The 26,320-nt window shown below is 49.6% G+C and overlaps 1 protein-coding gene across 5 annotated transcripts in view; it reads left to right on the forward strand.

Annotated features, from left to right (window-relative positions):
* The first annotated feature begins 1,508 nt into the window (after positions 1-1,508).
* Positions 1,509-26,320, forward strand: part of MACROH2A1 (macroH2A.1 histone) — an 80,503-nt gene continuing 55,691 nt past the window's right edge. Inside the window, exons 1-2 of one of the 5 annotated variants that reach the window (XM_082620943.1) lie at positions 1,509-1,682; positions 11,614-11,818. In XM_082620943.1, coding sequence (XP_082477069.1) covers positions 11,647-11,818 — 172 coding nt within the window. In that variant the 5' untranslated portion in view covers positions 1,509-1,682; positions 11,614-11,646. Of the gene's footprint in view, positions 1,683-1,880; positions 2,127-11,613; positions 11,819-26,320 lie in introns of those variants that run through there. The other 4 variants (XM_082620946.1, XM_082620945.1, XM_082620947.1 and 1 more) reach the window with 4 other exon arrangements.

Here is a 26,320-nt window from a genome sequence, read left to right on the forward strand (position 1 = left end):
TAATTTCTTCCTCCCAGCAGTCATTCACAGGTGGGCCTGGTCAGGATGGTTCCTGAGAGCTAACCAAAGGTATTTTAGCTTCACGCTTATTACCTGGGAGGCAGGGTTCGTAGAGATGGGCCATTATATATAATTTAAACTTATAGGAAACACCCTTTTAGTGATTAACTTGTAGTAGGATACAAAATTTCTTCCCTATTACAGCTTTATTTTCCTCTATAGCATTTACACCATCTGGCACATCATCTCTTTTGCCTATAACCTTTATTTCCCTACTACACGGGAAACTTCAGGAGGTCAGGGATTTTTGCCTGTTCTGTTCACTGCTTCATCTTCATCACCCAAATTGGTGCATGGCACAAAGTATGACCACAGTAGTTAATTGAATTAATGGATGTGTGAATGGCATGTATTGGACACTGCTTTGCAAACTTTTAAAGTATAGTGTAAAGCATCATGGTGAGGGGAGGAGGATACCACCAGCTGCTACAGGGGCAGCCTGAGGGAAGGGAGGGGTCTTTAGTGACTCATAATCTCCCGTTACCAACTCCAGCAGCCACAGAACAACTCTGCGGAGGGTTTGTATTGTTATCTAAATTTGGTCCACAGCTGGGTGCTGAGGTGGCTTCCCCCTTCACACTTTGGTGGAGGGAGAGGAGAGAAGGAGAGGGAAGGCCCCTATTTAAGTCCTTGGGATGGGTCACTAACGCCTTCAGGCCAAAAACCAATTTAGGAATACAAGATAAGTTTTGCATCGGCCCCTTTTTCTGCTTGTCTGCAGTTAAAAAAAAAATGTGTGTGATGATAAAGAATCACTGTTTATATTAGTAAATCTCAACTTGGGTCCAAGAGTGAACATTTGCTGAGTCGAAGTAAACACCTTCCATGCAACAAAGCAGATCCAGACTTCTCGGGGTCACTATGAAGAACCCCAGGGGTGCACAGTAGCTGGTCGTGGGGAAGACCAGGTTTGATGGGGGCTTGTGTCTAAAGACAGCGGGAGGTTCTGAGGTGCGCGGGAGGTTTGCACTGGTTGGGGAGGGAAAAGTGCTTGCTGGTAACAGCAGTCCTGCCTCCCTCCCTGCGTTAATGGTAAGGCTTCTAGGGATGGGCAGCAAAAGCCCCCCTCAGTAGGCGCTCAGTAAGTGTCACTCGAGACGCAAGGCTGGGACGCGCGCTGGAGAAGCGCCTCTGCCGGGGTCCCGACCCTTTCCCAGGACTTAGCTCAGGGCGAGGCCCCGGCTCGGGCGGGACCCAGCGTTCGGTGTCCTGGCGGGCTGACCGAGGGCTGAGGGCCAGAGCCAGGGCCGCGATGCGGCCAGGGGACTGACCCACCGACGTCCAGGCGGTACAGTGCGGAGGGTCCCGCGCGCGCGCAGCCGCGGGCTTGGGGTCAAGACCGGGGCGCCCGGGTGGCGCGGGAGGGGTGGCCGGACGCGCGGGTACGGGATGGGATGTGACGAGCGGCGCGCTGTGCATTGTGGGAATCCCGGGGCCGCGGCTACTGGTTCCAGTTCACTCAGCAGCGGAGCCGGGCGGAGGGGGCGAGCGCGGGGCGCGCGGGCGGGAAGCGAGGAGGCGGGCGGGCCAGCCAGGAGCGCGTAGAGAAAAGGCGCGAGCGGCCGTGAGGGCACAGGCCAGACACCTTGCTGCTGCCGCCGCCGCCACCGCCGAGCCGCCCCGTAAGTGCCGCACGGGCCCCCTCGCCGCGCGCCCCGTCCCCGCCGCCCGGGTCCGGCCGCCTAGCTCTTCCGGCCGAGGGTGCCTGGGAGCCTCCGGGCCTGGCGCGTACCGGGCGGCGCACGGCCGCACTCGGGCCGCCGGGCTCAGTGCGGCCCACGCCGGGGCCTCGTGCGCGCACGGCGCCCTTCCAGGCCCTGCCCCGGCCGCGCGGGAGTCCCTCTGGTTTTGTTCAAAAAGCAAACCCGGAAGCCAACTTCTCTTAGAACCGCGTCCTCCTGCCTGCGCCTGGGCGCTTTTGTGGGCAGGAGACAGCCCTGGCCCGTCCCCCGGCGACCCTTCCCCGGGCGGGCGGGCTGGACTCGAGGCCGCGGGAGGCGGCGGGGAGCTGGCCGGCCGGCCTGGGCCTGGACGCCCTGGAGCTGTTGTGCGCGGAGTTGTACTTGGTGAGGCGCCCGTCCGCCGGCGAGTTGCCGGCCCCGGCACAATAAGTGGGGCCCGAGCCCCAGGTGGCCGTGGTGTAGGCGTCTGGCTGGTATCTGTTGGGAGGGTGGGGTGGGGGGTTGGGGGATACTTGCGGGACTGCAACCAGGCAGCGGCGGGGAGGGGTTTGTCCAGGGACTGCCTGGAGAGGGGCCACGGGAACCCCCGCTGCTTTCGCTCGTCTTCTGACCGGTCTTTTGTTTGCTTTGTGGTTGGGAGTTTTTTTTTTTTAAGGTAACTCCGGAAGGCTGGAAGGCTGTAGGTTCCTAGGGTGGAGAAGGCCGGGAGGGAAGAGACTCGCTGGGGGTGGGGTGGAGTGAGGAGGTGAGTGTGCAGGATGCTGTTGGCCATGCCACCTGACAACAGGTGTGCGGAATGGCGCGCCCTATGTCCACTCCTGCAGGGACCACAGATCACTCAAGGATCTTGTCAGTAGATTGCTTGGAAGGTTCTTTTAGACAAGATGTTAGGGAAAAATATTCCTGAGTTTGAAAGTAAGAGACTTATGTATTGATACAAACAGCTGAGACAAGCCTTAAATTCAATGATTACAATTACCACGAAGTCCTTGTAAGACTTTAATGATCCAATAAACAGCATATAAAAAAAGACAATTAGAGGGGCACTCCTGCTAGCTTGTCTCTTTCTTCTACCCTTGTGGTTTTATCATTAAAGGGGGGGGGAGTGCTTTGTTACAAGGCTTCCTGGTCTAGGGACTCAGGGAATTTTGAACAGTTTTAGGTTTGAGTGGGAGACTCTAGTTGTGAATTAGATGGAATCCATGTACTCCAGGCCACGTTTCGGTTACTAGTCTGCTATCAGAGGAGTTATTAGCTCTGAAATGGACACCTCATGCCTGCAACTGGAATTAATACCCCTTGTACACAACTAACCAAAGCTGGGCAGTAGCATTTCAGTCTTGCACAAGAGGCTACCCGATGAAGATAAATGTGTTTTTCAACCTATTTTTCTTCCTTTCTTTTTTTAAATCCTCAAGACTTTAAATTCTTCTTTACTTTAGTTTTAGGAGGAGAGTGGGAAACTTTTCCACTTTGTTAATGTTTTAATCTCTTACCATTGTTAATGCTGATCCCTAGATAAAGGCGTTTAGTAGGAGGGAAGGAGTTAAAGTATGTGAAAATTGTTTGAGGCAGGGAGGGCCTTTAGAATGAGGAAGGGATGGCTCACATTTTATCAAACTTTAAGAGTTGTCTGGAACATCACACTTGACACTCTACACTTTACACAACTATAAGTCACTGGCTTGGTCTATACCAAATGGGCCGGGGTCAGGGAGGGGTACGTCTCAATCTGCCATTTATTCTGGTCCTCCAGAAAGCAGATCTCTGGAAGATCCCTCATCCCTTCCTTCCAAGAGAGACTTGGACTACATACATGTATTCTCAGACCTGCCTCTAATAGCTTCAGAGTTAATGCTGCCCCAAGCCATTTAAAGGAGCTTTATTTAAATAAACAGAAGCATAAACTGAAAACCCAACCTGACAGAACCCAACAAGAATCTATATATGGTGTTCATCAGAATTTCAGCAGCCTCTAGCTCTCATTTGAGTGTGCCTTTGGGTTTATGTCAGCTTTTTCAGAGCCCCATTCTTGGCACATGGACTGGGAAGGGGCAGGGCTCAGTGGGGCCCATACCTGTCTTATGGGTCCTTCCCGAGTTCTGTAGGTTTAGAAATACATTGGGCCCCACCTCAGCTCTTATGAGTGAGCCCAAGTGGGTCAGCTCTTCATTCCAAAGAGTTGTATAGCTTGTTAACTTGCATCAAGCCTTCCAGATCAGTGTCTTGCAGCTTTCAGTAAATATTTCTTGAGAATCATTTTCTTGAGGGTCAGGCACTAGGGACAGAACCTGATCAAGAAATGTCCAGTCTTACCATGTCCCCTCACCTCCCAGGAGGTGAGGGGGCTGGAGGTTGAATCAATCACCAGTGGCCAGTAATTTGGTCAGTCGTGCCTCCTATGTAATGAAGCCTCCATAAAACCCCCAAAGGATAGGGTTCAGAGAGCATCCAGGTTGCTGAACAAGTGGAGATTTGGAGAGAGTGGCACACTTGGAGAGGGCATGGAAGCTCCATGCCCTTCCCCAGACCTTACCCTATGTATCTCTTCCATCGGGCTGTTCCAAGTTATATCCTTTTATAATAAGCTGGTAATCTAGTAAAGAAGGAAAAAAAAAAAGAAATGTCCAGTTCTTATCCTTGGGAAACTGATATGAGGAGGAGAAGGCAGGCAAGCAGCCATTGCAGGGTCAGTACAGGAGGCCACAGTAGATCCCATAGCAGCTCCCAGACAGTAGCCTATTCAGGAGCAAGCCCTTACCAGGCACGGAAAGGCCAAGTAAGAGTTGGCTGGGCAAAGGAGGGCAGGTGGGGACAAGCGTTTGAGACCTGCCCCACATGTGCAGAGTCTGAGAACAATGAGAACAGAGGTCATATGGGGGAACTGCCAGAGTGCTCAGGATGGCTGGATTCTAGAGGGGAGTCAGGTGAAGCCAGAGGGTCAAACAGACCAAATCACAGAGGATCCTGATCAGAAACACACTGAAGGATTTAAACTTCTTCCTAAGAGCAGTAACAAGCCTTTGAAGGCTCTGAGTAGGAGGAAGATGTGGTCAGATGTCCTTTATTGGGAATGCTTCATCAGTTTAGCAAACATTGAATAGCTTCTAGATGCCAAGCCTCACCAGGGTCTTGCCCTACTGAAGCTCACATTTTCCTCTGATGGCCTTCCATTGGAGTGATTCTCTCTGAGTTTCGCACAACCTTTAAAAGGGAGAGGAGGTTTAACGGAAAATGTCCTTATGAAGCAGGTAGACAGTGCCTTACTGCTGGTGAAGAATAGTGCTGGTTCCTGTAGTGTCACTCAGGAAGCACACCATGGAGTGGGTTTGCAGAGGTGAAATTTTAATCGCACACTAGCTTCCTGCTAACTGTTCCTGCTTGTAGTGAGTAACACTTGTGTTCAGCTTTTGTTTTTTTCCCGCCATTAAAAACCTAACACACGAGGAGAGTAGTATCTGCTGGAACAAAATGTGTGGTTTAGGGTTTACTTACTGTCTCAATTTATCCTTCTCTCCCTGTTTGCAGTCCCTTGGTTCACTGAGGGTGGACTGTACGTTCTTTAATCATCGGCCGCATTTTATGGTGTAGTGTTTTATGAATGGAGAGAGATGTTTTTCCTGATTGGCCAGAGTACCAGACCAAGTCTCTTTTCTGAGCCAATCAGGGTGCAGCTTGTGAACCCCTGCTCTGTGAGTGATAGTTGTGTAGTATATCCACATGCCTCTGGGGACATGACAGCAACGACACCGTTAATCATTTGGTACGATAGGAGTAAACGGAAGAGAATGCAGTAAACAGGATTAGTGTCCTGCGCTTCAGAATTAAGTGTCTCAGTTTTGCCTTTGTGATTGGAGTTGATGGGAAGGTGACAAATGCATGTGGACATGTGGGCATTTATCCAGCTGCAGGGAATGGATGGGGCAGTCCTCGCTCTGTAACAGCGACTTGAGCGCTGATAGCTCAGATTCCTCCATCCTCGGGTGCTGGAGATAGGGCTGTCTGACTCGCAGCCCCCCAGCCGTTCTAATCAATATTTTGCTCAAGCTCAATATGCACACATTCATTGCTTAGGTAGTAAAAGACTTCACCATTGACCATTCCAATGGTTTTGTGAGTGTCCTGATTATTTAAGTTTTCTATGCTGTATCTTTTACAGAGGTCAGTGTCTTACAGATATGAGGAAGGTCAGTACTTTCCTCTGGTCTGTGTTATGGTGCCCATCTTAGGGCAGGAAGAGAGATTGCTGGAGCCATAGAATGGTCAGGGAGTCAGAAGGCCTCTGCAGGCTCTAGCCTCAGCCATCAGGGAAATTGCAGTGTTCCCTTTGGGAATCCCCAAGGTAGCTCCACAAGCTCCCTGAATTTTGAGGGTCTGGGCTCCCACACGAATGGTCCCAAAGAAGGTCCCGGACTGGTGTCTTACTTGCCACATCTCTGAGTCCTGTGGCCTTTGGAAATGCTGCCGTCGTTTTTGTCAGGAGAACCCCATCCACTGTAACTAATCAGTCCCAACCCAGCCAGCATTTGAGGGCCTCTCAGGAACGTGGCAGGGTGGTAGGTTCTTAGAGATACAGTGGTGAGCAGAGCAGCCTGGTGCATCCCGTCAAGACAGACAGGGAAATAGGCAGTGGTGATACAGTGTAACAAGTGCTAAGAGTGGGATAGTCGGCTTTAGAATGTTTATATAAGTTGGATCCGGAGTGGCCATCATGTTGGAGGGAGGGGCTAGAAACTACACTTGCAAAGCACTTTATATAAGACTGAGAATAGCGGTTGAACATATTTCCGTGGTGGCTGAGGTGCATTATAAGGGATTTTTCTCTGGGCTCAGGGGCCACCGCAGGAGCGTCTACTGAGGAAACAGTGATTCAGCCTGGTGGAGCCCTCATTGCTGGAAATAGGGAGAGATGAGCCGGAGGTCAGTGGGACCTTGCCTGTAAAGCTAGAGTCTGGGCGTGGGGCTGCCCCACACTAGACTGGGATTGGGGGCCACACGGCACAGCCACTGCAGGAATGGGTCTCCATCGCCAGAGGACATGTTGGGACCACTAGGTAGGATTGCCCCAGACTGAGGGCTGGAGAGAGTGTGCCAGACTGAACGAGTGGCATGTGCCGAAGGGTGGAAGTGAGAATGAAGGTGGTTTGTGGCTCACTGAGGAACCAGTAAGCATGCCCTGTTGGTGAGGAATAGAACGGTGTGGTAGGGTGGCCGTTTACCCTCCTGAACTCTGTTGCCCCTCTTCCTTGTTTTCGTGTCTGTCTTATTCATGGAATCCTCACAGGCAGGCTTCTCATTTGTCCTGTGCTTTGAGGACAGATCACGTTGTTGCGGTCTCATCTCGATCGCTGGGGGGCTTGTCATCAAAGACCTGCTTCTCACTCGAGCCTGGCTCTTCCCTCTACAGCCCCCTCCGCCAGGGTGTCTCTGTGTGAACTTTGGGTTTCTGCAAACACGGCTCATGTCTATTGTGAATGATTGATTGTCGGAGGAGTAGCAGAGATAAAGACCACAGAGATCCCTTCAGGACCAACCACAGAATTTTCACTTCCTGGCCTGATAACAGTCAAAAAGACTGCCAAGCTAATGTTCAGTAACGAACAGATGCCAGGGTTGCCTGAAGACCTATCACTGTCTTCAAAGCCTGTGGGGCCTTCTGCAGGGCTGAGGGCTTCTGGTTTGCTGAACAGGGTGCCCCCCTGGTGGACGAGTCCAGGAAGGAAGGACACAGCTTTGTTAGTTCGATAAGGTATTGTTGCTGTTTCTCCTGTGGGCAAGCTCAGTGCCCTGAAGAGAAGGTGAATGCAGAAGAAGCCACTTTCTCCATGATGTAGGACTGTCCATCTCTCAGAAAAGGCTAGACGCAGGACATGGGTCAAAGTAGGCTTTGACTGGTCACTCAGACCCTGGTTTCAGGGTCAGCTTTCAAGTTGGTTTGTCAGGTTACAGAGACTGGCTGTTTCCTCTTTTCTTCGGAGCACATAGCTGGAGGACATTTCCCAATCTCTCTTGCAGTTAGGTGTGGCCACGTGACCACATTCTAGTCGGTGGATCACAGTCAGGGGTGATGTGCCCCACTTCCAGGCCTGGCCTCTGAAAGCCCCCATGTGTTGTCCTCCATGGCCCTTTCCCTCCAGTAGTAAACCCTGAATTGTGCATTGAAGGGTGGGAGGAGTCTGGATCCACAAATCATCCTGCAGAGAAGCACCAGCCAGTCATGGAAGCCACTTTGGACTTTTCACAAGTGAGAAATAAGCTGGTGGGGGGGGCTTATTTGTTACAGCAGCTAACCTAGGATGCATAGGCTTTCAGTGGTGGGGCTGTGACTTGAATCAGGTCAGTCTGACTTTGGAATTCAAGTTATTAACCACAGTGCTCAACAGCCACTTCTGTCACAGCCACTGTCTCCCCCCACGTTGGTGCCTGGCCACAGCTGCCCGCATCCCATAGACCTCTGAAGAGCAGGATGGACCCAGCATGTTCGTTGATTGGTTGATCTGGAGATTGCACATCATTTTCCAAATGACGTTTTAAAAATCACCACAGGTTACTGGATGTCATGAGGCTGCATGGCTCAGTCAGAATTCTTTCAGAGCTTTGGCTGCAGCTTGGGGATTTATAGTTAGAAGTGCAGGAAGAACATGAGGAGGGGTGAGGAACAGAATCCCTTCAGGACAGGCCCCTTGGGGAGGGGATGAAAACTCGGGCTGCTCTATCAGAGAGGAGCCTGACTCCAAATAAGACGTGAAGATGTTCTTCTATCAGCAGAGTGGCCGTGATGTTTAAGGTCTTTGCTGGCACCTGGGGAGCTACAGATGAGTTGACTACAGCACCTGGCATGGAGTAGCTCCAGGTTGAGTCGAGTTGGGGAGGCAGGCACACAGATATGTGCCGGGGCATGTTCTGTGGGAACACAGAGCAGTGAGCAATTCCACGGTCAGGACCGAGGAGAGGGGTTGTGTGAGCATCAGTTCAGCAGGGTGGCAAGAGGACAAAGGGTGTTTCAGGCAGGGGAAGCACCATGTATAAAAACATTCTGGACACAGCTTCACAGGTCAGGAATTCAGGGGCAGCCTGGGCAGGGGTGGCAGGAAGCAGTGCTGCAGAAGTAGTTGAAGGATGCTGTTTGTGACTGGCTCAGGGTGATGGGGAACCAGCAAAGTGGGCAGAGATCCTCTGGTGTCCATGGAGAGAGACTGGTGCTGGGGAGAACAGGTGAGAAATAGTGGGAGCTGAACCAAGGCAGAGAGGGCGAAGAGAAGGGAAGAGGCTTGAGAAGTTAGGGAAGCCTCCGTTGAACCTCACTAATGACTTGGAGCTGTGGTGGTGGGCAGAGAAACGGGGACAGGGTGGCTCCCGCCTGGCAGCTTGATGCATGGTTTTGCCACCGCTGGGGCTGAGAAACGCAGAGGAGTTCACCTGCCTGTGAGACTTAACAAGTGGGCCCTGCCGCAGGCAGTTAGAACAGAGCTCTGGGGCTCAGCAACCAGGTGTGCACCGGGTTAGGGACCCGGGAGTCACCAGCATGTCGACTAAGACTCTTGACTCAAGTCAGAGGGAAATCAGGTCCCTCAATGGTAATGGCTCCTCTCTGGGACAGGACATTGTCCCATTCCCACAAAGGCAGCCCCAAACATACCCAGACAGGTCCGCCTGTAGACAGAGCTGGAGTCTGTGCTCCAATAAGAACAGGCTTCTCCTTCTGGAAGGGGGGAAGCATTCAGATGTAAAAGCTCTTAGTCCAAAGGAATGGGGTTGGTCTGTGAAACACATTTGCATTCAAGCAGAAGACTGCTAGGAGCCCAGCACAGCTTTTCCCTGCAAATACACATGCACACGTGTACACATACCATTTCCTGCTCAGGGTGAGCATGGGCACCTGTTTGCAGGGAATGTTTTAAAGTAGAGCTCATTACAGAAGAAATGGAGCCAACTAATTGTTTCAGAAAAACCAGACCCTTCTGGGACTCTCTTTAGCACTCAGTGATCAATTAAGACTTGGTGCCCCCCTTGACAGGGTGAAATACAGGGTTCTCATCACAGAGGCCTTGAGCCCCCTTAATTCTGGTGAGCCAGTCAGCACAGCTGCCCCAGAGTGTCCAGGAATTCTGCTCTCTGCTGTTTTGGCCATCTCTCTGTCAGGCAGGTGATCTGAGATGATCTTGGGGGTCATACTGATGTTAGGTATAGACCATGCATATCTTGAATGTAGGGTCGGGTGTCAGAGTAACAAGGACTCCTAACTTTGTGGCTTCCATTGTCATAGACACATGGACTGTGGCAGCTGGAGGGGCCCACACACCGTGGAGCCAGACCTCAGTTTATGAGAAGATGAGAGACCTGCCCGTTTTATTCAGTGGTCTGAGCATCAGTGACTTCTACGGAAGACTTGTCTGACGCCCCAGAACAGGCTGAGGGCTCTGCATAGCCCCTCTCCCAGCACCCTGCACTGGCCTTTCACAGTTACCATTTAAATGACTATCAGGTTATTTATTGTTTCTCTTCCCCACCAGCTCTGGGAGAACAGGAACCACATCTGTCTCATGCACTGCTCTCTCCATTCCCCATCATAATTCCTGAAGTAAATGCATGAATGACTTGAACGTTCTTAGTAAACATTTGTGACCTTACTGTGTGGTGCTACACTAGGAATACAGTTGGGAGCAGCCCTCTGAGACCTTGCAGTGTGATGGGAGAGACGGTGGGGTGGGGCGGGGGCGTGTGCATGTCAATGCTGTGGTGTGAAGCACATAGGAGCCCAGAGGATGGAGCACTCAGGGAGGGGTTGGCAGAGGGCACAAAAGCATGAAGGATAAAGGAGGTCCTGGCTAACAGGCACAGCCACTGTGGAGGAGGTCATCTGGGGGGACTGCCTGTGTTTGCGTTTAGACCTAAGGAAGCACAGGTAAAACTAGATGGGTGTGCCAGACCTAGATTTCTAGGGCGTTTCGTGACAGTCCAAGGGTCCTGATTTTATCTTGGGAATTGTGGCAGCAGGGAAAACTTCAAGACCTGGGCCATGGCGTATTCAGATTTGTGTGTACGGAGATAGCCCAGCCAGGTAGATTAGAGTGTGGCCTGTGGTGAGAAGATCTTTTCAGGAGATGTTTGTGATCGTTTGGTTAAGATAGTGGTGACCTGGATCCAGGCACAGTCGGGGTGGAAAAGAGAGGACTCCACAGTAGGTGTTGAAGAGAGGGGATCCTTCAGACTGAGGGGCATTTTGGATGGGGGGTGTGGGGACCAAGGAAGGAAGAACTCTGCTCCCTCTTCTCTAAGGACAGGCCTGTCTAGCAGTCTGCAAGTGCTCAGAGGGCCTCTTACTCCAACCTGGCTGCCCACTGAACTCCTGTGAGCTGTTCTTGCCTCTCACAGATAAAGAACCTTAAGGTAGAGGTGCTGCTTTCATCAGAGGACCTAGGTATATGCCTTACATCATCATTCTAGGGGCAGGTGACATAGTTTTCTTTTCTTTTATGAAGGCTTCAGCAAATTTATCAGCCCTGGTCTCAAGTGTATGAAAATACAATTATTAAACAAGCATATAGATTGTAGCCAAGAAATCCCATTTTCTTTTACATCATGTGGCATAAAGGCGAGGCAGTTAAGAGCAGTCATTGTCAGAGTAACGTTTATATGGAAGTGGCCGATAAAATTGATGTCATGGTATAAAATGTGAAAAGCGAAGCCGTTCTCTTTTCCAGGGCTGAAGCACACTGGCAGAATGCAGAAACTGGGCTCGTGGGGCTCAGTGGCTGCAGGCAGTGGCATCTGCTGGCGCAACCCATTTCTTCCAGGGGCCAGAGGCATGGGGAAAGGGGAGATGCCCTGTCCCCAGTAATCCTGACCTGTGTGTCTCTTGCTTCCACAGTGTGTTTACTGATCCATCTCCAGGACCACCGCCATGTCCAGCCGGGGTGGGAAGAAGAAGTCCACCAAAACCTCCCGGTCCGCCAAGGCAGGAGTCATCTTCCCTGTGGGCCGGATGCTGCGGTACATCAAGAAAGGCCACCCCAAGTACAGGATCGGAGTGGGCGCGCCCGTGTACATGGCCGCCGTCCTGGAGTACCTGACAGGTGAGTGTGCCTGAGTCACTGCAGACACCACAGCTTTCCAAGGATTGGTAGGACCTTGTTCATTTCTTTTATTTTGAAATTTTTCAAACCTACAGAAAAGTTACGAGAACAGTACAGTGAACATTTTTACCAAGATTCAACAGTTGTTAACATGTTGCCCCACTTGCTTTATCTCCCTCCACCCTGTGTGTGTGTGTGTGTGTGCACAAGTGTGTGTGCACTTGGACGTTTCTGGAGAGCCCAGTCCAGTTGTTTTGCAGAATGTCCCTTAATCTGGGTTGGCCTAAGGCTTGGATTTAGGTTAAATGTTTTGGTAGGAGAATTGCATAAGCGATGTTGAGTCCTTCTCTGGCATCGTGTCAGAAGGCGCCTGCTGTGGGTTTGTCCTGTCATTAGTGATCTTTGCTTTAGTCATTCGATCAAGGTGGTATCTGTGCATTTCTGCACATCCTGGATCACAATCTGTCACTCATTGGCTTTAGCATTCCTTGATGATCTTACCTGGATCTGTTATCACTATGGTGGTTATAAAATAGTGATTTTTCTATTTCTGTTATTTTTTTCTACATTTGTTAGTCGGCATTCTTCTGTTAAGAAAAGCTTTCCTTCTGCCCTTCCCTTCTTTTTATTTTTTGTTCTATCAGTGTTGGATTTTTAAAATTTAGTGTGTTACACGCTATCATGTCATTACTCGTTATTATGGTCACATTGTCTCAAATTTGACCTTCAAGCTGGTTTTTATGTTCTTCTGCCCCCTCTCCATCAGTTTCTGTACATTTCCTTGCTTTCCAACATAATTAGATAGTCTCATCTCCCCCTGACCTTCTCCTGCCCTAGTCTTGGAATCGGCCATCTCTTCATGGGCGTCCTTGGTCCTTTTCCCAGATATAATGTTATTGGTCTTATTGGTGGCTCCCTGGCAACTGTGGGAGGCCAGCTGGGCAGGGATACCACCCCCCATTTTTAGTAAGGAGAAAACCAACCTCTGGGCATAAAAAAATTTGCCTAGGGTCACATATAACCAGGAAGTACTTGAGAAGGGATGCACATCCTGCTGTCCTTTTGTAATGCTTTTACCACTTTTTGCTTCCAGACACCATCAAGGTAGGTGGCAGGCAGGGGCAGCTGTCTCCCTAGAGCCAGAAAGGAGAGACTCAACAAGACAAGGTGCCTCTTCCAAACGGAAGTGGTCAGGCAGTAGAAGAGCTGGGTCACTTCCTGCTATCCCAGGCCTCTCAATAAGACAAGACCAAGGTTTCCCCCACAGAGAACACAGTCATGAGGGTTATAGAGTTTTTTTTGTGTTCTGTTAAACGAGTCTAGGCATAAAAAGTAATTGGGGTTATAGTTGTGAGGCCTTTGCACATATTTGGAACTTGGATCCTCTGCTTGTCAGAAGCTCGTAGGTGGCATGGCTGGCAGCATGAAGTAGGCCTGTTTCTTCTCACTATGCAGATGAGGAAACAGAGGCCCAGAATTTATGTGTCACATCCAGGAAAACCATGTATAACACTGGCAGTCAGCCAGGGAGACCAGGGGAGAAGTCACTAGATAGGACCCGGAGAACATTTTTAAGGTCTGGCCCGGCAGTTTACATGCTGTGTGACCCAGAGAGAGTCACTTAACCTCTCTGGACCCCAATTTCCTTACAAATCAAATGAAGACAGCAGTCCCTGCTTCACCAACTCCAGGCTGCTATGAGAGGGGCTTTGTTTGAGTATAATGGGAAAGCTGACATGATGTGCAAACCCAGCCAGCCGGTGTTTCCTGGTTCCCGAATGCTATGATACCCCTGGCACTGGAGTGACACTGGGGTGTTCATAGACACTTTCATTAGGTCAAGTATAATAGCAGTTTCATTTCTTCTGTCAAGCTTCCTCTTTTCAGTTAGCAGGGCGTTGGTGCGGGGATACCACTGCTCCATCATATCTGAGGCAGCTACTGTCTGTGCCACACAGAAAATATGTACGTCTTCCTTGTCTATGCCTGGCTGGCTCTGAAACTGAGTGCAATGCTCATGAGGGCCAGGTCAACCGGTCCGTTCTCATGGGGCCAGGCACCTTGACCCTGCACCCTCCCCACCAACTGTGCCTGTCTCTGGCTGTCATAGGTGCAGTAGTGGTCCCAAAGAGGGGTTGGAATGGTCAGGGCAGCCCAGCCCTAGATCTGGCCAAGTCACTCAAGGCAAATCCTTACTCTGGCGTTAGCCGTGTTAACCCCTGTATATTAAAGAGTAATATATATTTTTAAATTTTACCAAGTCCTTCCAGCAGAGCTATTAGCTGAATCTGAGCCATTTTCTCTGCCTACACGCAGTGCTGAGTCATTGATGTGACTGTTGCCCAGTGCCTGCCCCCGACTGGGTACCTGGTCTGTGAGATGGGGCCTTGAGGGACGTCCTGAGCACTATACTCAATCACTGTTGGTGGTCACTTCTGTCTGGTTGCCTGATGGGACAGGAGCTGAGTTCTGGGGCCACATCCAGTGAAACATTGCTCTATTCCACCCATCAGGACAGTGCTGCACACCCACCCTCACTGCTCTCAGGCGGTGATCTGCCCTGAACCCCTTGGGCTGGGATGTGGGAGCACATGGATATTGAGAAGTCCTGGGCATCTGCCTGCTCAGAACTTTGGTTTTGGTCCCTGAGAGAGAAGTAAAGGTGGACCAGCCCGCTTTCTGCTCTTTGCTTTTGTTTCACTGAAGACCCTTTCCCACCCATTCCACATACTTACTGAGCACCTGCTGTGTGCCTGGCACCATGCTAGGCTCTGTATGAGTGCACAGGAATGATTGGGGAAGAAATGGTCTCTGCTCTGTGGAGCTCTCATAGTCTAGTCTGGGAGAAAGAACCAACCAACCCAGATGGTTACTGACTGTGCTGAGTGCTGTGGAGGCTGTAAACAGGACAAAGGGACCCAGGTGATGAAGTGGCCCAGGAGGGCTTCGTTGAGGAGGAGACATCAGCTGAGACCTGGAGAAGGAGACGGTGCCAACCAGCCCTACGAGGGCTGGGAAAGGGGCTCTGCCACCCACTCACATGCGCACAATGCACCTACTGGGTGCCAGCCTCTTCCCAGAGCTGGGAGAAGCCAGGAGAGCAGCGCTCATGCAGCTTAGGGCCGAGTCAAGGATGTGGCCCAGACATCATGCTCCAACACAAGGCATCTGAAGGAAGTACCACCCATTCCGCAGGTCCTCATTGAGAGCTACTGTGTGTCTGGTGCCGAGATATAAGCCAGAACAAGACCTCCCCCCAGCCCAAAGAGCTTTGTTCAGAGGCAGGTACAGGCAAGAAAAAGGCAGTGATGATGTAGGACCGCATGTGCTGGGAGTAGGTTTCAGAAAACATTTCTTGGAGGATGCTTGTTAACCAGTTGACCAGAGCTGCCCTGCTTGTCTGGTTGTCACCTGAAGGGCCCTATGGAGGGACTGTTTCTTCTCTTACAGGTGGCGTACACAATTGCAGGCATGGTGATGGGGTGCCACACAATGCTCTTTTGAAACGGCTGGGCCAGGCCTCCTCCTGTGAGAAGGCCCCGGTGGAGAGATGAGGAGGGGTCTGGATGCTCAGTTGTTGAGCTAGCTGCAGGGCCCACCTAGGAACAGGTAGCTCTGGAGCAGGGAGCTGACATCTCCTTGGTGGCCAGCCAGGGGCACCACTTGGAGTGCCACGATGTTCAGTAGAATCGGGTAGAGGCAGCAGAGCCAGGTGGTTAAGCGTGTGGACCTTGGTGTCAGAGCTGCCATTTCTTCACTGTGGTCTTAGGTCACTCACATCCCCAAGCTGCAGTTTTGTTATCTGTGAAATGGGGGTTACAGTAACTGTGTCATAGAGTTATTATGAGGTGGAAATGAGAGGATGCACGTGAAGTGCTTTTCTGTGCCTGCACAGTGTAGCTGCCCAAATGCTAACCGATAGCGTAAAAGCAGAGGGAGGGGTCCCCAGTAATCCTGCTCTGGCTGCTGAGGTAACTGAGGGTTGCCCACTTCCTTTAGGGATGGCGATGGGGGCCGTCACTGCCCACTCATGCGTGGTGTCCTTTCATCAGGCACCTGTAGAACATCTTGGCTGTTTCAGGCCTACTCGCTGTGGTTTATTTCAAGCTGCCATTTGACCCCTCCTCAAGCCTGAATCACCCTCAACACCAAGGTGCCCTGTTAACCAAACTCTTCTGTCTGGTATTGAAGGCCACTTCTGTCCTGAGCTCCTGGCACACTCATGAAAACCTTGAAGGGTTTTCTGGTTAGCTAGGAGCTGATCATGCCCAGCCCTGGGCCTGTGTTAGGCCAGAGCTGAGGCCAGATCAACATTAGAGCATCTGGACAGGCAGCAGCCTGGCAGGCCAGGGGCCATCAGAGCCCAGATAGATGATCTCCTGTGAAGAGCATGTCTTTGGGGGTGAGGGACCATGCTCACTCATGAGTACTTCGTGGGTGAGTACTCCTCCTTAGGGTCTGTTCAAGGCTGGGGTGGATGTGGGAGGAGGATGTGGCCTCGCATCTTGCTGTGAAACTTGAAGCTGGCATCTGTTTCTCCTCTTGGGTGCAGAGCCCAATCATCTGCCAAACTTAAAAGGAAAAGGCAACATCTGGAACAAACTTGAGTCTGGTGACCAGACAGCTCCTTCCACACACCTCTATGTGCCTGGCAGCCCTTCTGCCTCTTCCCAGAGCTCCTCCTGAGGAATGTGATGCTGTTTGCTGGTCTTCTCAGTGCCCCAGGACAGTCCATTCTCCACCCGTTGGCCCTTGACCTTCCAGCCTAGGCGATGATAGTAGCCCCACCTCTTGGGGTTGCTTTGAAGATTGATACTGCATCTTATGAACTTCGCCAGCATTCCTACCAAACACTCAATAAATGATGGATAAAAATAAGTATTATCATGGGGAAACTGAGGTAGTTTCTTTTTTTTTTTTTTGGCGGTATGCGGGCCTCTTACTGTTGTGACCTCTCCCGCCACGGAGCACAAGCTCCAGACACGCAGGCTCAACGGCCACGGCTCACGGGCCCAGCTGCTCCACGGCATGTGGGATCTTCCTGGACCGGGGCATGAACCCGTGTCACCTGCATCGGCAGGTGGACTCTCAACCACTGCGCCACCAGGGAAGCCCCTGAGGTAGTTTCTTTCAGGCATCATCTTTGTCCCCATATTACTGTGGTACTTTTTTCTTAAAGGATATTTAAAGGGAACTTGAATTTAGTTCAGCTCAGAAAGCCTCTTTGGAGTTTCTTCCCTCTGCTCAGCACAGCACTGCTCAGTGCTGGAAGGTATAGGAGACATGAAATGAGGAACACGTGACATGGCTTTTGCCCTAGTGGAACTTCCATTGATGTTGGGGACAGACAAGCCCACAGACCAGTAGGGTAATAGGGCAGGTCTAAGGGACAAGTTAAAAGCACTGGAGTCCTACAGTGGCGGTAGCAGGGGGAATGAGAAGTGTGTGGAAGAGCAAAAAGCAACCATGCTACGATTCGATAGATGCAAAGCACTCTGGGTCAACATTGCTCAGGCTGTGTTCAGCAGAACCGAGGTGTTTGGTGAAATCTAAGAGGTAATCCACCGAAACATAGGGCTCTGTGGGTGAAATTAGGAGATGGCTAGATTCACACTCCCTCTTTTGAGATGGATATGTGAATACCTTTGTTGAGTTCCTGAGTAAAGGAACTGGTTTTATTTTGGGAACCACCGAGAATCCGCGCTCTTTACTGCAGGACTTTTCAGAGCCTTTAATATACTGGTGTCCCATGAATCCCCAAGGGAGGGAACTGTGATATGTAGTGGTTCCCAAACTTATCAGAAAGCCTTTCAAGGAACACCTGTAAACACCTTGCACCATACCGTATGGGGACACTTATGGGTTGGGCCCACGTACGATCCATGAGAAATGAAGAGTGCCAACTGAAGAAACAAAGCTGAAGGCCACCATGAAGGATGCATTTTGGTCTGGCTCATGGCATTGAGGCGCAGAGCTTGGCTAATAGATAAGGAGACCTAGGTGTGCCTCCTCCACACAGGGCCCAACACATTAGAAGGTGCTTCAGCATTCACACAGGGAGGCTATGACTTGGGGAAGCTGTGCAGTTATTCTGCTAAGCTGAGCCACTCATGCATTGACTCAGGGAGGGCCCACCACTCTCCAGGGCTGTGCCAGTCACTGAGATGCCAGACAAAAGTCCCTGCCCATGGGACTTACCCTGGAAGGAAGTGCCTTTGGAGTCACCCACCCAACGCCTGATGACATCTTTTTCTTTTTTTGGTCCAGAAACCCTGTTACATAGCCTGATCACAGAGCTTATTCTGCCAGCCTGCCTCCTAGGATGTAAGCCTGTTTGCAAAAATCAAATCTGTTCTCAGAGGATTTCTCGACAGTAAGGAGGATGGGAAGCACTGGCTGCCAGCTCTCAAGACTGACTGTTGACACTTTGTAATAAGTGTAGACCCCCCACTCCCCCAGGGGACCACCATGAGAGTTCTCCTGATTTGGATACCCCAGCTCTGGTCTGTTTAAAAACCTACTGTTGTAGTATTATATTTCCACCTCTTATAGGATAAGGCCGTGGCTAGAATTTTTTTTTCTGTCTTCTTTGGCTCTAATCTACGAGATGATGAAGATATCCAGATTTGCATATTCTTAACCCCCTCCTCCTTTTCCATTTCCCCATGCCCTGTCCCTCCCCATGCCCTGTGTTTCAGACCTCGGTCTTCCCTTTCCTGTTTCTCGTCAGTGACCAGGACCTCCACACTCTTCTAGCAGGCACCTGGCATCGCTCACAGCAGGCACTCCAGTCTGAAACTGCCTGCGGGTACTTCGCTAACCATGGGGAAGTTTACAGGGCCAGCTCCTGACCTGGGGAACAAACAGGGTTCACCCAGGGCACCCTTATGGCTACTTTACAGACTGGATGAGTCCTAGCCCTTGTGCCTGACTGCATCCTGTAGTAAAACCCCAGGGAAAAGGGATGGTTGTTAAAAATACATCTTGCTATCTGGTTTTGGCTAGTAAAGTGATCATCCTCATCCCAAATTTCAGCTTGTTTGATTTCTAATCTATAACTCAGGTCAGATGTTGCATATCCCTTTGGTGTTAGTCACTGTCTGCACTCCAGCCCTGCCCCCATCTCTTGTAAGTATAGTAGGGAGAGGCCTCCTCTGTCAGCAGTGTGTCCTGTTACACAGATACTCATTTCAACAAACATCCATCCACTTGGCATTTCTGGCCTGGGAAAGAAAGGATTCGATAAGCTTGGAAGATGAGGGTAGGCGGAGCCTGCAGTTGTCTCTGTCACTTACCTGGCCTCTTTACCACTTTTCTATCCGGAACAGCCAACTGTGTCCTGTACTCACACGGCTAAAAATAGGGCAGGGAGAAGAGGACAGGCTGGCTCCTTGATGCTCTGAGGCTCTCTGAATTGCTAGGTCTCTTGCTTGTTTGCGTGACCACCCTACCTTAGACTTACACTTCAGGCCAGGACCCAGCTAACTCTTGCCAGTGACTTCATGCTTCCCTGGGGCTCCCAGAACCCCACAGCACTCACTGTTCTGCAAAGCCCTTCAGCAGCTGAAAGGGAGGACTAGATTTTAAGGAGCCACAGGGTTGCGACTAGAAAAAAATTGGAAACACAGAAGTTGAAACTCCAGTGTACTGGCAGCCTATATTTAAATGTATGTTCTCTTTTCCAGTTATGTGAGTAATTTATGTTTGAAAATTTAAGAAGGGAAAACTCACTCATAATCCCATTGCCCAGAGATAGCCGCTGGCACTGAATGCCTTTTGCGCGTATGTGTACATGCATGAAAGGGAGTTACATTTTAGTCTATTTGTTTTTATTAATATCTGCTATTGATGATCACTGTACATGATCATACAAAGCAAATCATGAAGTCATTAAGGGAGAGCTACATTGTCAGCCCTCCTCAGTCTCCCAGGAGGAATAGATGATTCCATGGTGGATGAACATTCAAGGGGCGCTTGAAAAAAGCAGCAGTTTAGCACAGTGTTCCCTTGACGTTTCCCTGATGACTTGTTGTCAGATGGCCAGCCTGTTAGCAGACCCAGGTGAGTCAGACCTCGGGGCTGAGGCCAGACATAGAAACCACTGAGGGGTGGAGTTTCCCCAGTGCTTCACTTCCCCATCCCAGGTGTGGAGGCGGCAGCACGGCTTGAGGACGTGCTTCTCCCAGGGCCACTTGAATCTGCTGCAGAGCTCAAAAACTGAACTTTTATCTGGTCCTTCATTCAGTCCTTCTAAAGAGGCCATGAGGTTGTCCAGGAGAGTGTAAGTGTGACCTGGGCCCCCTTCACAAAACAGTGGCCCCATGTCCCCTGCACTCCCAGCCCCGGGGGTTGGACCACATCACTTGGATCAGAGAAAGGAAAGGTCTCATTGCTTTCTTTTGCAAATATTTTCTCCTGCTCTGTGACTTCATATTCTCTCAACACTGTCTTTCACAGAGCAGATTTTTTTTTATTTTAAAAAACTTTCAATTCTTTTTTTCATGTATTGTGCCATTGATGTTGTATCTAAAAAGTCATCACCAAACCTTGAAGTCATCTAAATTTCCTCCTATGTTATCTTCTAGGAGTTTTATAGTTTTATATTTTACATTTAGGTCTCTGATCCATTTTGTGTTAATTTTTGCAGAGGGTGTTAGGTCTTTGTCTAGATTCAGTTTTTTGCATGTGGATGTCCAGTTGTTCCAGCACCATTTGTTGTAAACCTCTCTGCTTTCTTGAAGATAAGCCACGTTGCCTAGGAAACCTCAGTGGTCAAGGATTCTCATTGTTGCTTCATGATTTCCCTTTGAAGGGCTATATGCAACTTTCATTTCTGTCATTGGGGTCAGCACATGCATAGCTGAGTTCCCACCAGAGGTTCTGTTTTTGTTTGGGCCAATGGGAAGGCACAAAGCACTACAAAACTGATTCTGGATTTAGGCAAGGAAAAATGTGTGACCCAAACTGTGCATGCCTCTTTCATTCAGACCTTCCATCTGGGCTCACTTTATACATCCTTTAGAATTTCATTTAGTGAGGTCTTCTGGTCATAAGCTTTCTCAGGCTCTGATTTTTTTTGTTTGTTTGTTTTGGTTTTTTTTTGCAGTACTCGGGCCTCTCACTGTTGTGGCCTCTCCCGTTGCAGAGCACAGGCTCTGGACACGCAGGCCCAGTGACCATGGCTCACAGGCCCAGCCGCTCCGCGGCATGTGAGATCTTCCCAGACCAGGGCACGAACCCATGTCCCCTGCATCGGCAGGTGGACTCTCAACCACTGCGCCACCAGGGAAGCCCCAGGCTCTGATTTTGAACATGTCTTTATCTCATCCATAAAGTTTTTAGCTGTTGTTGTTTCTTCAGTGTCTCTATTCTAGTCTCTTTCTCCTTATGGAACAAAAATTAAACATTCATTAGTGTTTTATCTAAGTTCCATATCTGTTCATCTCATTCGTATTTTTCATTTCTGTCTCTAGATTACTTTCTGGATAATTACTTCTGGTCTGTCTTGTAGAACTATCTCCCAGTTTACTAATTCTCTCTTCAGCTGTGTCTTATCTGCTATTTAATTCAGTCACTGAACTTTTAATTTCAGTTTTGATATTTTTTACTCTGGAAGTTGTTTGGTTCTTTTGTGAATCTGCTTGGTCATTCTTTATAATATCTTGTTTTCTCTTTATTTTCAAAATTTTCTTTAAATACATATTATATACAGTTCTCATATATTTTTCTGAATAATTATTTTTCCCCAGCTTTATTAAGGAATAACTGACAAATATAATTGTATATATTTAAAGTGTACAATGTGATGCCTTAACATAAATGAAATGATTACCCAGTTTATCTGAATAATTCTAGTATCTGAAGTCTTTATGAGTCTGTTTTTGCTGGATTTTCAATCATTGTTCAGAAAGCCTACCTCTCTGCAAGGCTGCAGAGGAATTCCCTCATGCTCTTGCTTAGTATTTTTATGGTTTAATTTTTTACATTTTTAATTTGACCCATTTGGAATTTATCCTGATATATAGTGTGGGAGAGGGATCAACTTAATTTTGTTCCAGATGGTTACCCATCTGTCTCAACACAATTAATTGGATATTCCGTCTTTTCCCTGGTGATCTGAGATGCTGCTTTTACCATACATGAAATTTCTAGATATAATTAGGGCTACTTCTCGACTTTCTTTTCTGTTTCATTGATATGTTTATCTAGTTATATACTTTATAATATGTTTCTCATATCTGGTAGGTCTTTCCTGTCTTCTTATTTTTACAGAAAGTAATTGTTTCCTTTAATAAGTAATACATACCAGTGACAAAATTCACGTTCCCAAAGGACATACAGTGAGACATGCATCTCTCCCTACTCTTTTGCACACCCAGTTCTCCTCTCAAGAGACAATCAGTGTTATCAGTTTTTTATATATGTTGCATATGTTTCTAAATATATTCTTCTCTCTTTTCATTTCAAAATAAATATAGTAGATGTAATGGGTGCATGTGATATGCAGAGACTGATATTTATATTTGAGCCAAAATCTGAGAGTGGTTGATCTGCCTCTAACCTGCCCCAACATCCCTGGTCCCCTCAGCCAACCTTGAGTCCTGATTTGAGACTGAGAGGGACGGCCTGCCTGGATCCTGGGCCATCCTGGGGCTGCTTTCCCCTGGGATGACAGCTTTGTAGTTCACACGGCCTGCCATGGATCCTGAGTATTTGTTCTAATCCATGAAACCAGGACAGTGCCTTGGAGAACATCCCTGCACTTCCATCCTGCATCGCTACCTGAATGCTGCAGTGCTTGTTCACTGGTTTAGTAATTCATCTGTCATGACCTATTTGTGAAAGAGTTACCAAGCTCTGACCAGGTACAAGGTGCTGAGCTGGGTGCTGGGGGTCTGAAGAATCACTGTTGATTTCAACAGATTTGTACTGAGTGTCTGTGATGGGTCAGACATCCCTGAGGACATATTAGTGACCCCCAAGGCTGGGACTGTGCCTTCCCTACCCCCTCCCTCATCACTGTGTACTCAGCTGCTCAGCACATAGGTTTTTGTTGAAGGGTAAGAAGACTAGTTAGAGGAAGGATGAATTTCTGGAGGGGGGAATGTAGGTAATGTCAGATGCTGCCAGGAAATGGGTAAGGATGAGAGTTGAACTAGACCCCTGGATTTTTTTAATGATGCATAATTAGGATTAACACCAGGGCGTTGTGGACCAGACCTGCCTGAGGAGAGGCAAGTGGCAGGGCAACTGTTGGTGGCAAATAGGAAGGCATTGGGAGTGTTTCAAGAGTTGATCTCTCACTCCTGCCACAAAAGGATGTCTCCAGCTGCACCTCGAATAATAGAGGAAGCCGGGAGCTGCCCAGCTGATTAAAGTAGCAGCATCCCAGGAGAGGTGCTTGAGGTCCCCCTGGGTCCCCCTGTGGATGACCATCAAGAATGGCTTTAATTGAGGATATGGGGAGGGGGAAGGGTAAGCTGTGACAAAGTGAAAGAGCGGCATGGACATATATACACTACCAAACGTAAGGTAGATAGCTAGTGGGAAGCAGCCGCATAGCACAGGGAGATCAGCTCGGTGCTTTGTGACCGCCTGGAGGGGTGGGATAGGGAGGGTGGGAGGGAGACACAAAAGGGAGGGGATATGGAAACATATGTATATGTATAACTGATTAAATTTGTTATAAAGCAAAAAAAAAAAAAAAGTGGCTTTAAAAGAACTACTTAACTTACTGAGAGGAGGAGGAAATAGGTAAGAATTCTACAAATATCTCTTCTCTCAATATCTTCCCGTTAAAATATCAGCAACTAATAAAATATATTTATAGCCCTCTTACTTCTTTCCCTGCCTGAGGGCTTCTCTGTTTAGTCAACCCAGAATAAAATACCATGAGAGCAAAAAGCCACTCCTCAGAACTATAAATAAGTTCTAGCAAGAAGACAAACCCAAAGGATACTAACCACAGTCAGCCTCTCTCTCTCTCCCTCTTCCCACCACCCCCTCCAGTTCTGGTTGCCAAGAGGATGACACACACTCTCCTCGGATTTGCCAGGCTGCTCCGCCAGCCTACAGCTCTGACCCTGCCTCCACCTTCCCTCCCTCCCGCTCTCTTCCTTTATCTTCCACCCCACCTTCTTCCTTTTTAGACAAGTGCCCTCCATCTAGTGGCCAGAAAACATGTGTTCCCTGGTACTTAAAGAGGCCTGTGAGGTCTACAGGGGGACATGTGTCGAATGGCCTTGATAGAAGACATTTACATATGTCCTCCTTATAGAAGGAGGCTCCTCCTCTGCCAGAGCCCACATTTCTTGTCTGCAGAACTGTGAGAACCATGTGGAAACCCAGGGCCTCTGGAAAAGGCTAATCTATCGGCTTCCTTTGCCGTCGATATCCTGATTGATGCTCCCTGTGGTAATGGGTAACTGAGGTAGTCTTTGGTTAACATTTCTCTGTTGTCTCTGTAAATCTGGATATTGACCGCTGCAAGTCAAGATCTGCTGTTCATTCAGAAAATGAAGGTCTTTAACTCCAGTAGCATTGTTTTCTTTGCTCTCCCACCTCTGCCCCAGGCCCCGGCAGTCTCCCTCCCAGATTAAAATTGTGGCTTGTCAAAATGTGAGTTTTGGGGCACAGAGGGCAGTGCTTTGCACGCAGGCAAAGGCGGGACGGTTTAGGTAATAAAACGCCTGCCATACATTGAGCATTTACTATGTGTCAGGCATTGGCTAAGTGCTTTACATCTGGTAACTCACTGAATCCTCAAACCACCTATTTTGCTTAGGAGGAAATTGAGGCTCGAGGAGTTTAAATAACTTCTCCAAGGTCACTCAGCACAATAACTCATCTCTAGAAGAGCATTTCTGTAGGCTCTCAATGGAGCTGAAATCTTAGCAGTGAAAAGGAGAGCCCTGGGGCTTGGGATTACTCAGGGCACTTTGCATCTCCTCTGCCTTTAGTGGACATCTCAGGAGGATGGGATACGCCCAGGCCTCCATGGCTGGCTCCTGTCCTCCCCAGAGCAGCAGCCTGGCCGAGGAGGCAGATGTGGACTCACGGGAGGAGCGGGCCCTGCGCAGTGACAGGTGATTGCCAAAGGGCACGTGGTGTGGGTGTGCCAGGCGAGAGACAGCCCTGTGGCCTGCCGTGGGCAAACGGGACAGGGGTCCTGCGGGATGGGCCTGGACGGACGAGTAGTCCCTGACAGGAAGGAGGTGCATGAGCACAAGAGGGGTGATGGCCATTGGAGGGACGTGTGCTGGGCTGTAGGGAAGGGGCAGTCTGGTCAGTGTGGGAGGTGCTGCCTGTAGCTGGACACAGAGGTCCTGCGGGAGAAGCACCAGACGGCCGCCGTGAGGAGAGTGGAGGGCAGTGCCTAGTCGGGTGTGGGGAGGCTGTAGCACTCAGCAGCACTGAGGGTGGACTGAAGGGCCAAAGGGTCTTGCCCGATGTCCCTTCATTGTCCTCTTAGTGAAGGGGAGGTGGAATCCTGGGTGACAGAGCTTAGGCAAATCCTTAGACAAGTGACCCTCAGCATTGGGAATTCGTTTGGGCAGACAGGGCTGGGCTAGTAAAGGTGACCCCAGGAGCGGCAGCCCCTTTCGGGGCCTCCCCTACTATGACACACCCATATCGCTCTAAAAACAGTCAGTTATGAAAGAACCTAAAAAGTCTTCATGTGGTCAGATCTTTTTTTCCAGAAGCAGGATTAAGCAGGCTGGGACAGATGTCAAGGCAGGAGGGTGCTTACGACATGCAGTTGCCAAGGCCAGTGGGGTGGCATATAGCATAGTTGCCATTTCTCATTTATGCTGTGTTTTCAGTTTACTTTTTACATTTTGAAAAGATAAATTGTGCACAAGATACACTCAGACAGCGCCAAAAGGGTAGAAAAAAAATGTCTCCCTCGGATCTGGTCGCCAATTCCACTCCCAGGAGGCAAAGCTGTGCCACATCTCCAAGAACACGTGTCAACGCAGGCTTAAGCGCAGGCGACAGGCGTGGCCTCTGCCCCCCACCGGATGGCCGCCTACCAAAGCCCTGCTCTGCTCCTTGTTTCCCCTTTAAAAGTCCATCTGGGAAGTGGCACCATGTCAGGGCTCTTTAAATGCGTTTCCTCTTTACATTACACTCTTCAAATCATTTCTTGTCAGCAGACGTCTCTGATTGTTCACCCCTTCCTGAGATGAATTAAGAACAAATGGCTGTGATTTTCCATATCAAAACAAACATACATATTAACCATTTCCTTGTAAATTAATTTTGAGTCCTTGAAAGCAGTGAGCGGTGGGGAGAGGGCCCTGCCCGGCTGTCAGCCAGGCCCTGCGTCAGAGCAGGTTCCTCTGGCTTTCCCCAGCCACCTCGTCCTTCCGCCTTCCTTCTGGGGCCTTGACTTGTGCTGCCTCAGCAGCTGGCTTTGGTCCTGCCCTTGCCACGCTACCCCCTGCTGAGTCAGACAAAAGCCCCAGACCCCATCCTTAGGCAGAGGATGCCTGTGGGGCC

The sequence above is a fragment of the Mesoplodon mirus genome (genome assembly GCF_964341445.2).
Source record: "Mesoplodon mirus genome assembly, chromosome: 5".
NCBI classification, from domain to species: Eukaryota; Metazoa; Chordata; class Mammalia; order Artiodactyla; family Ziphiidae; genus Mesoplodon; species Mesoplodon mirus.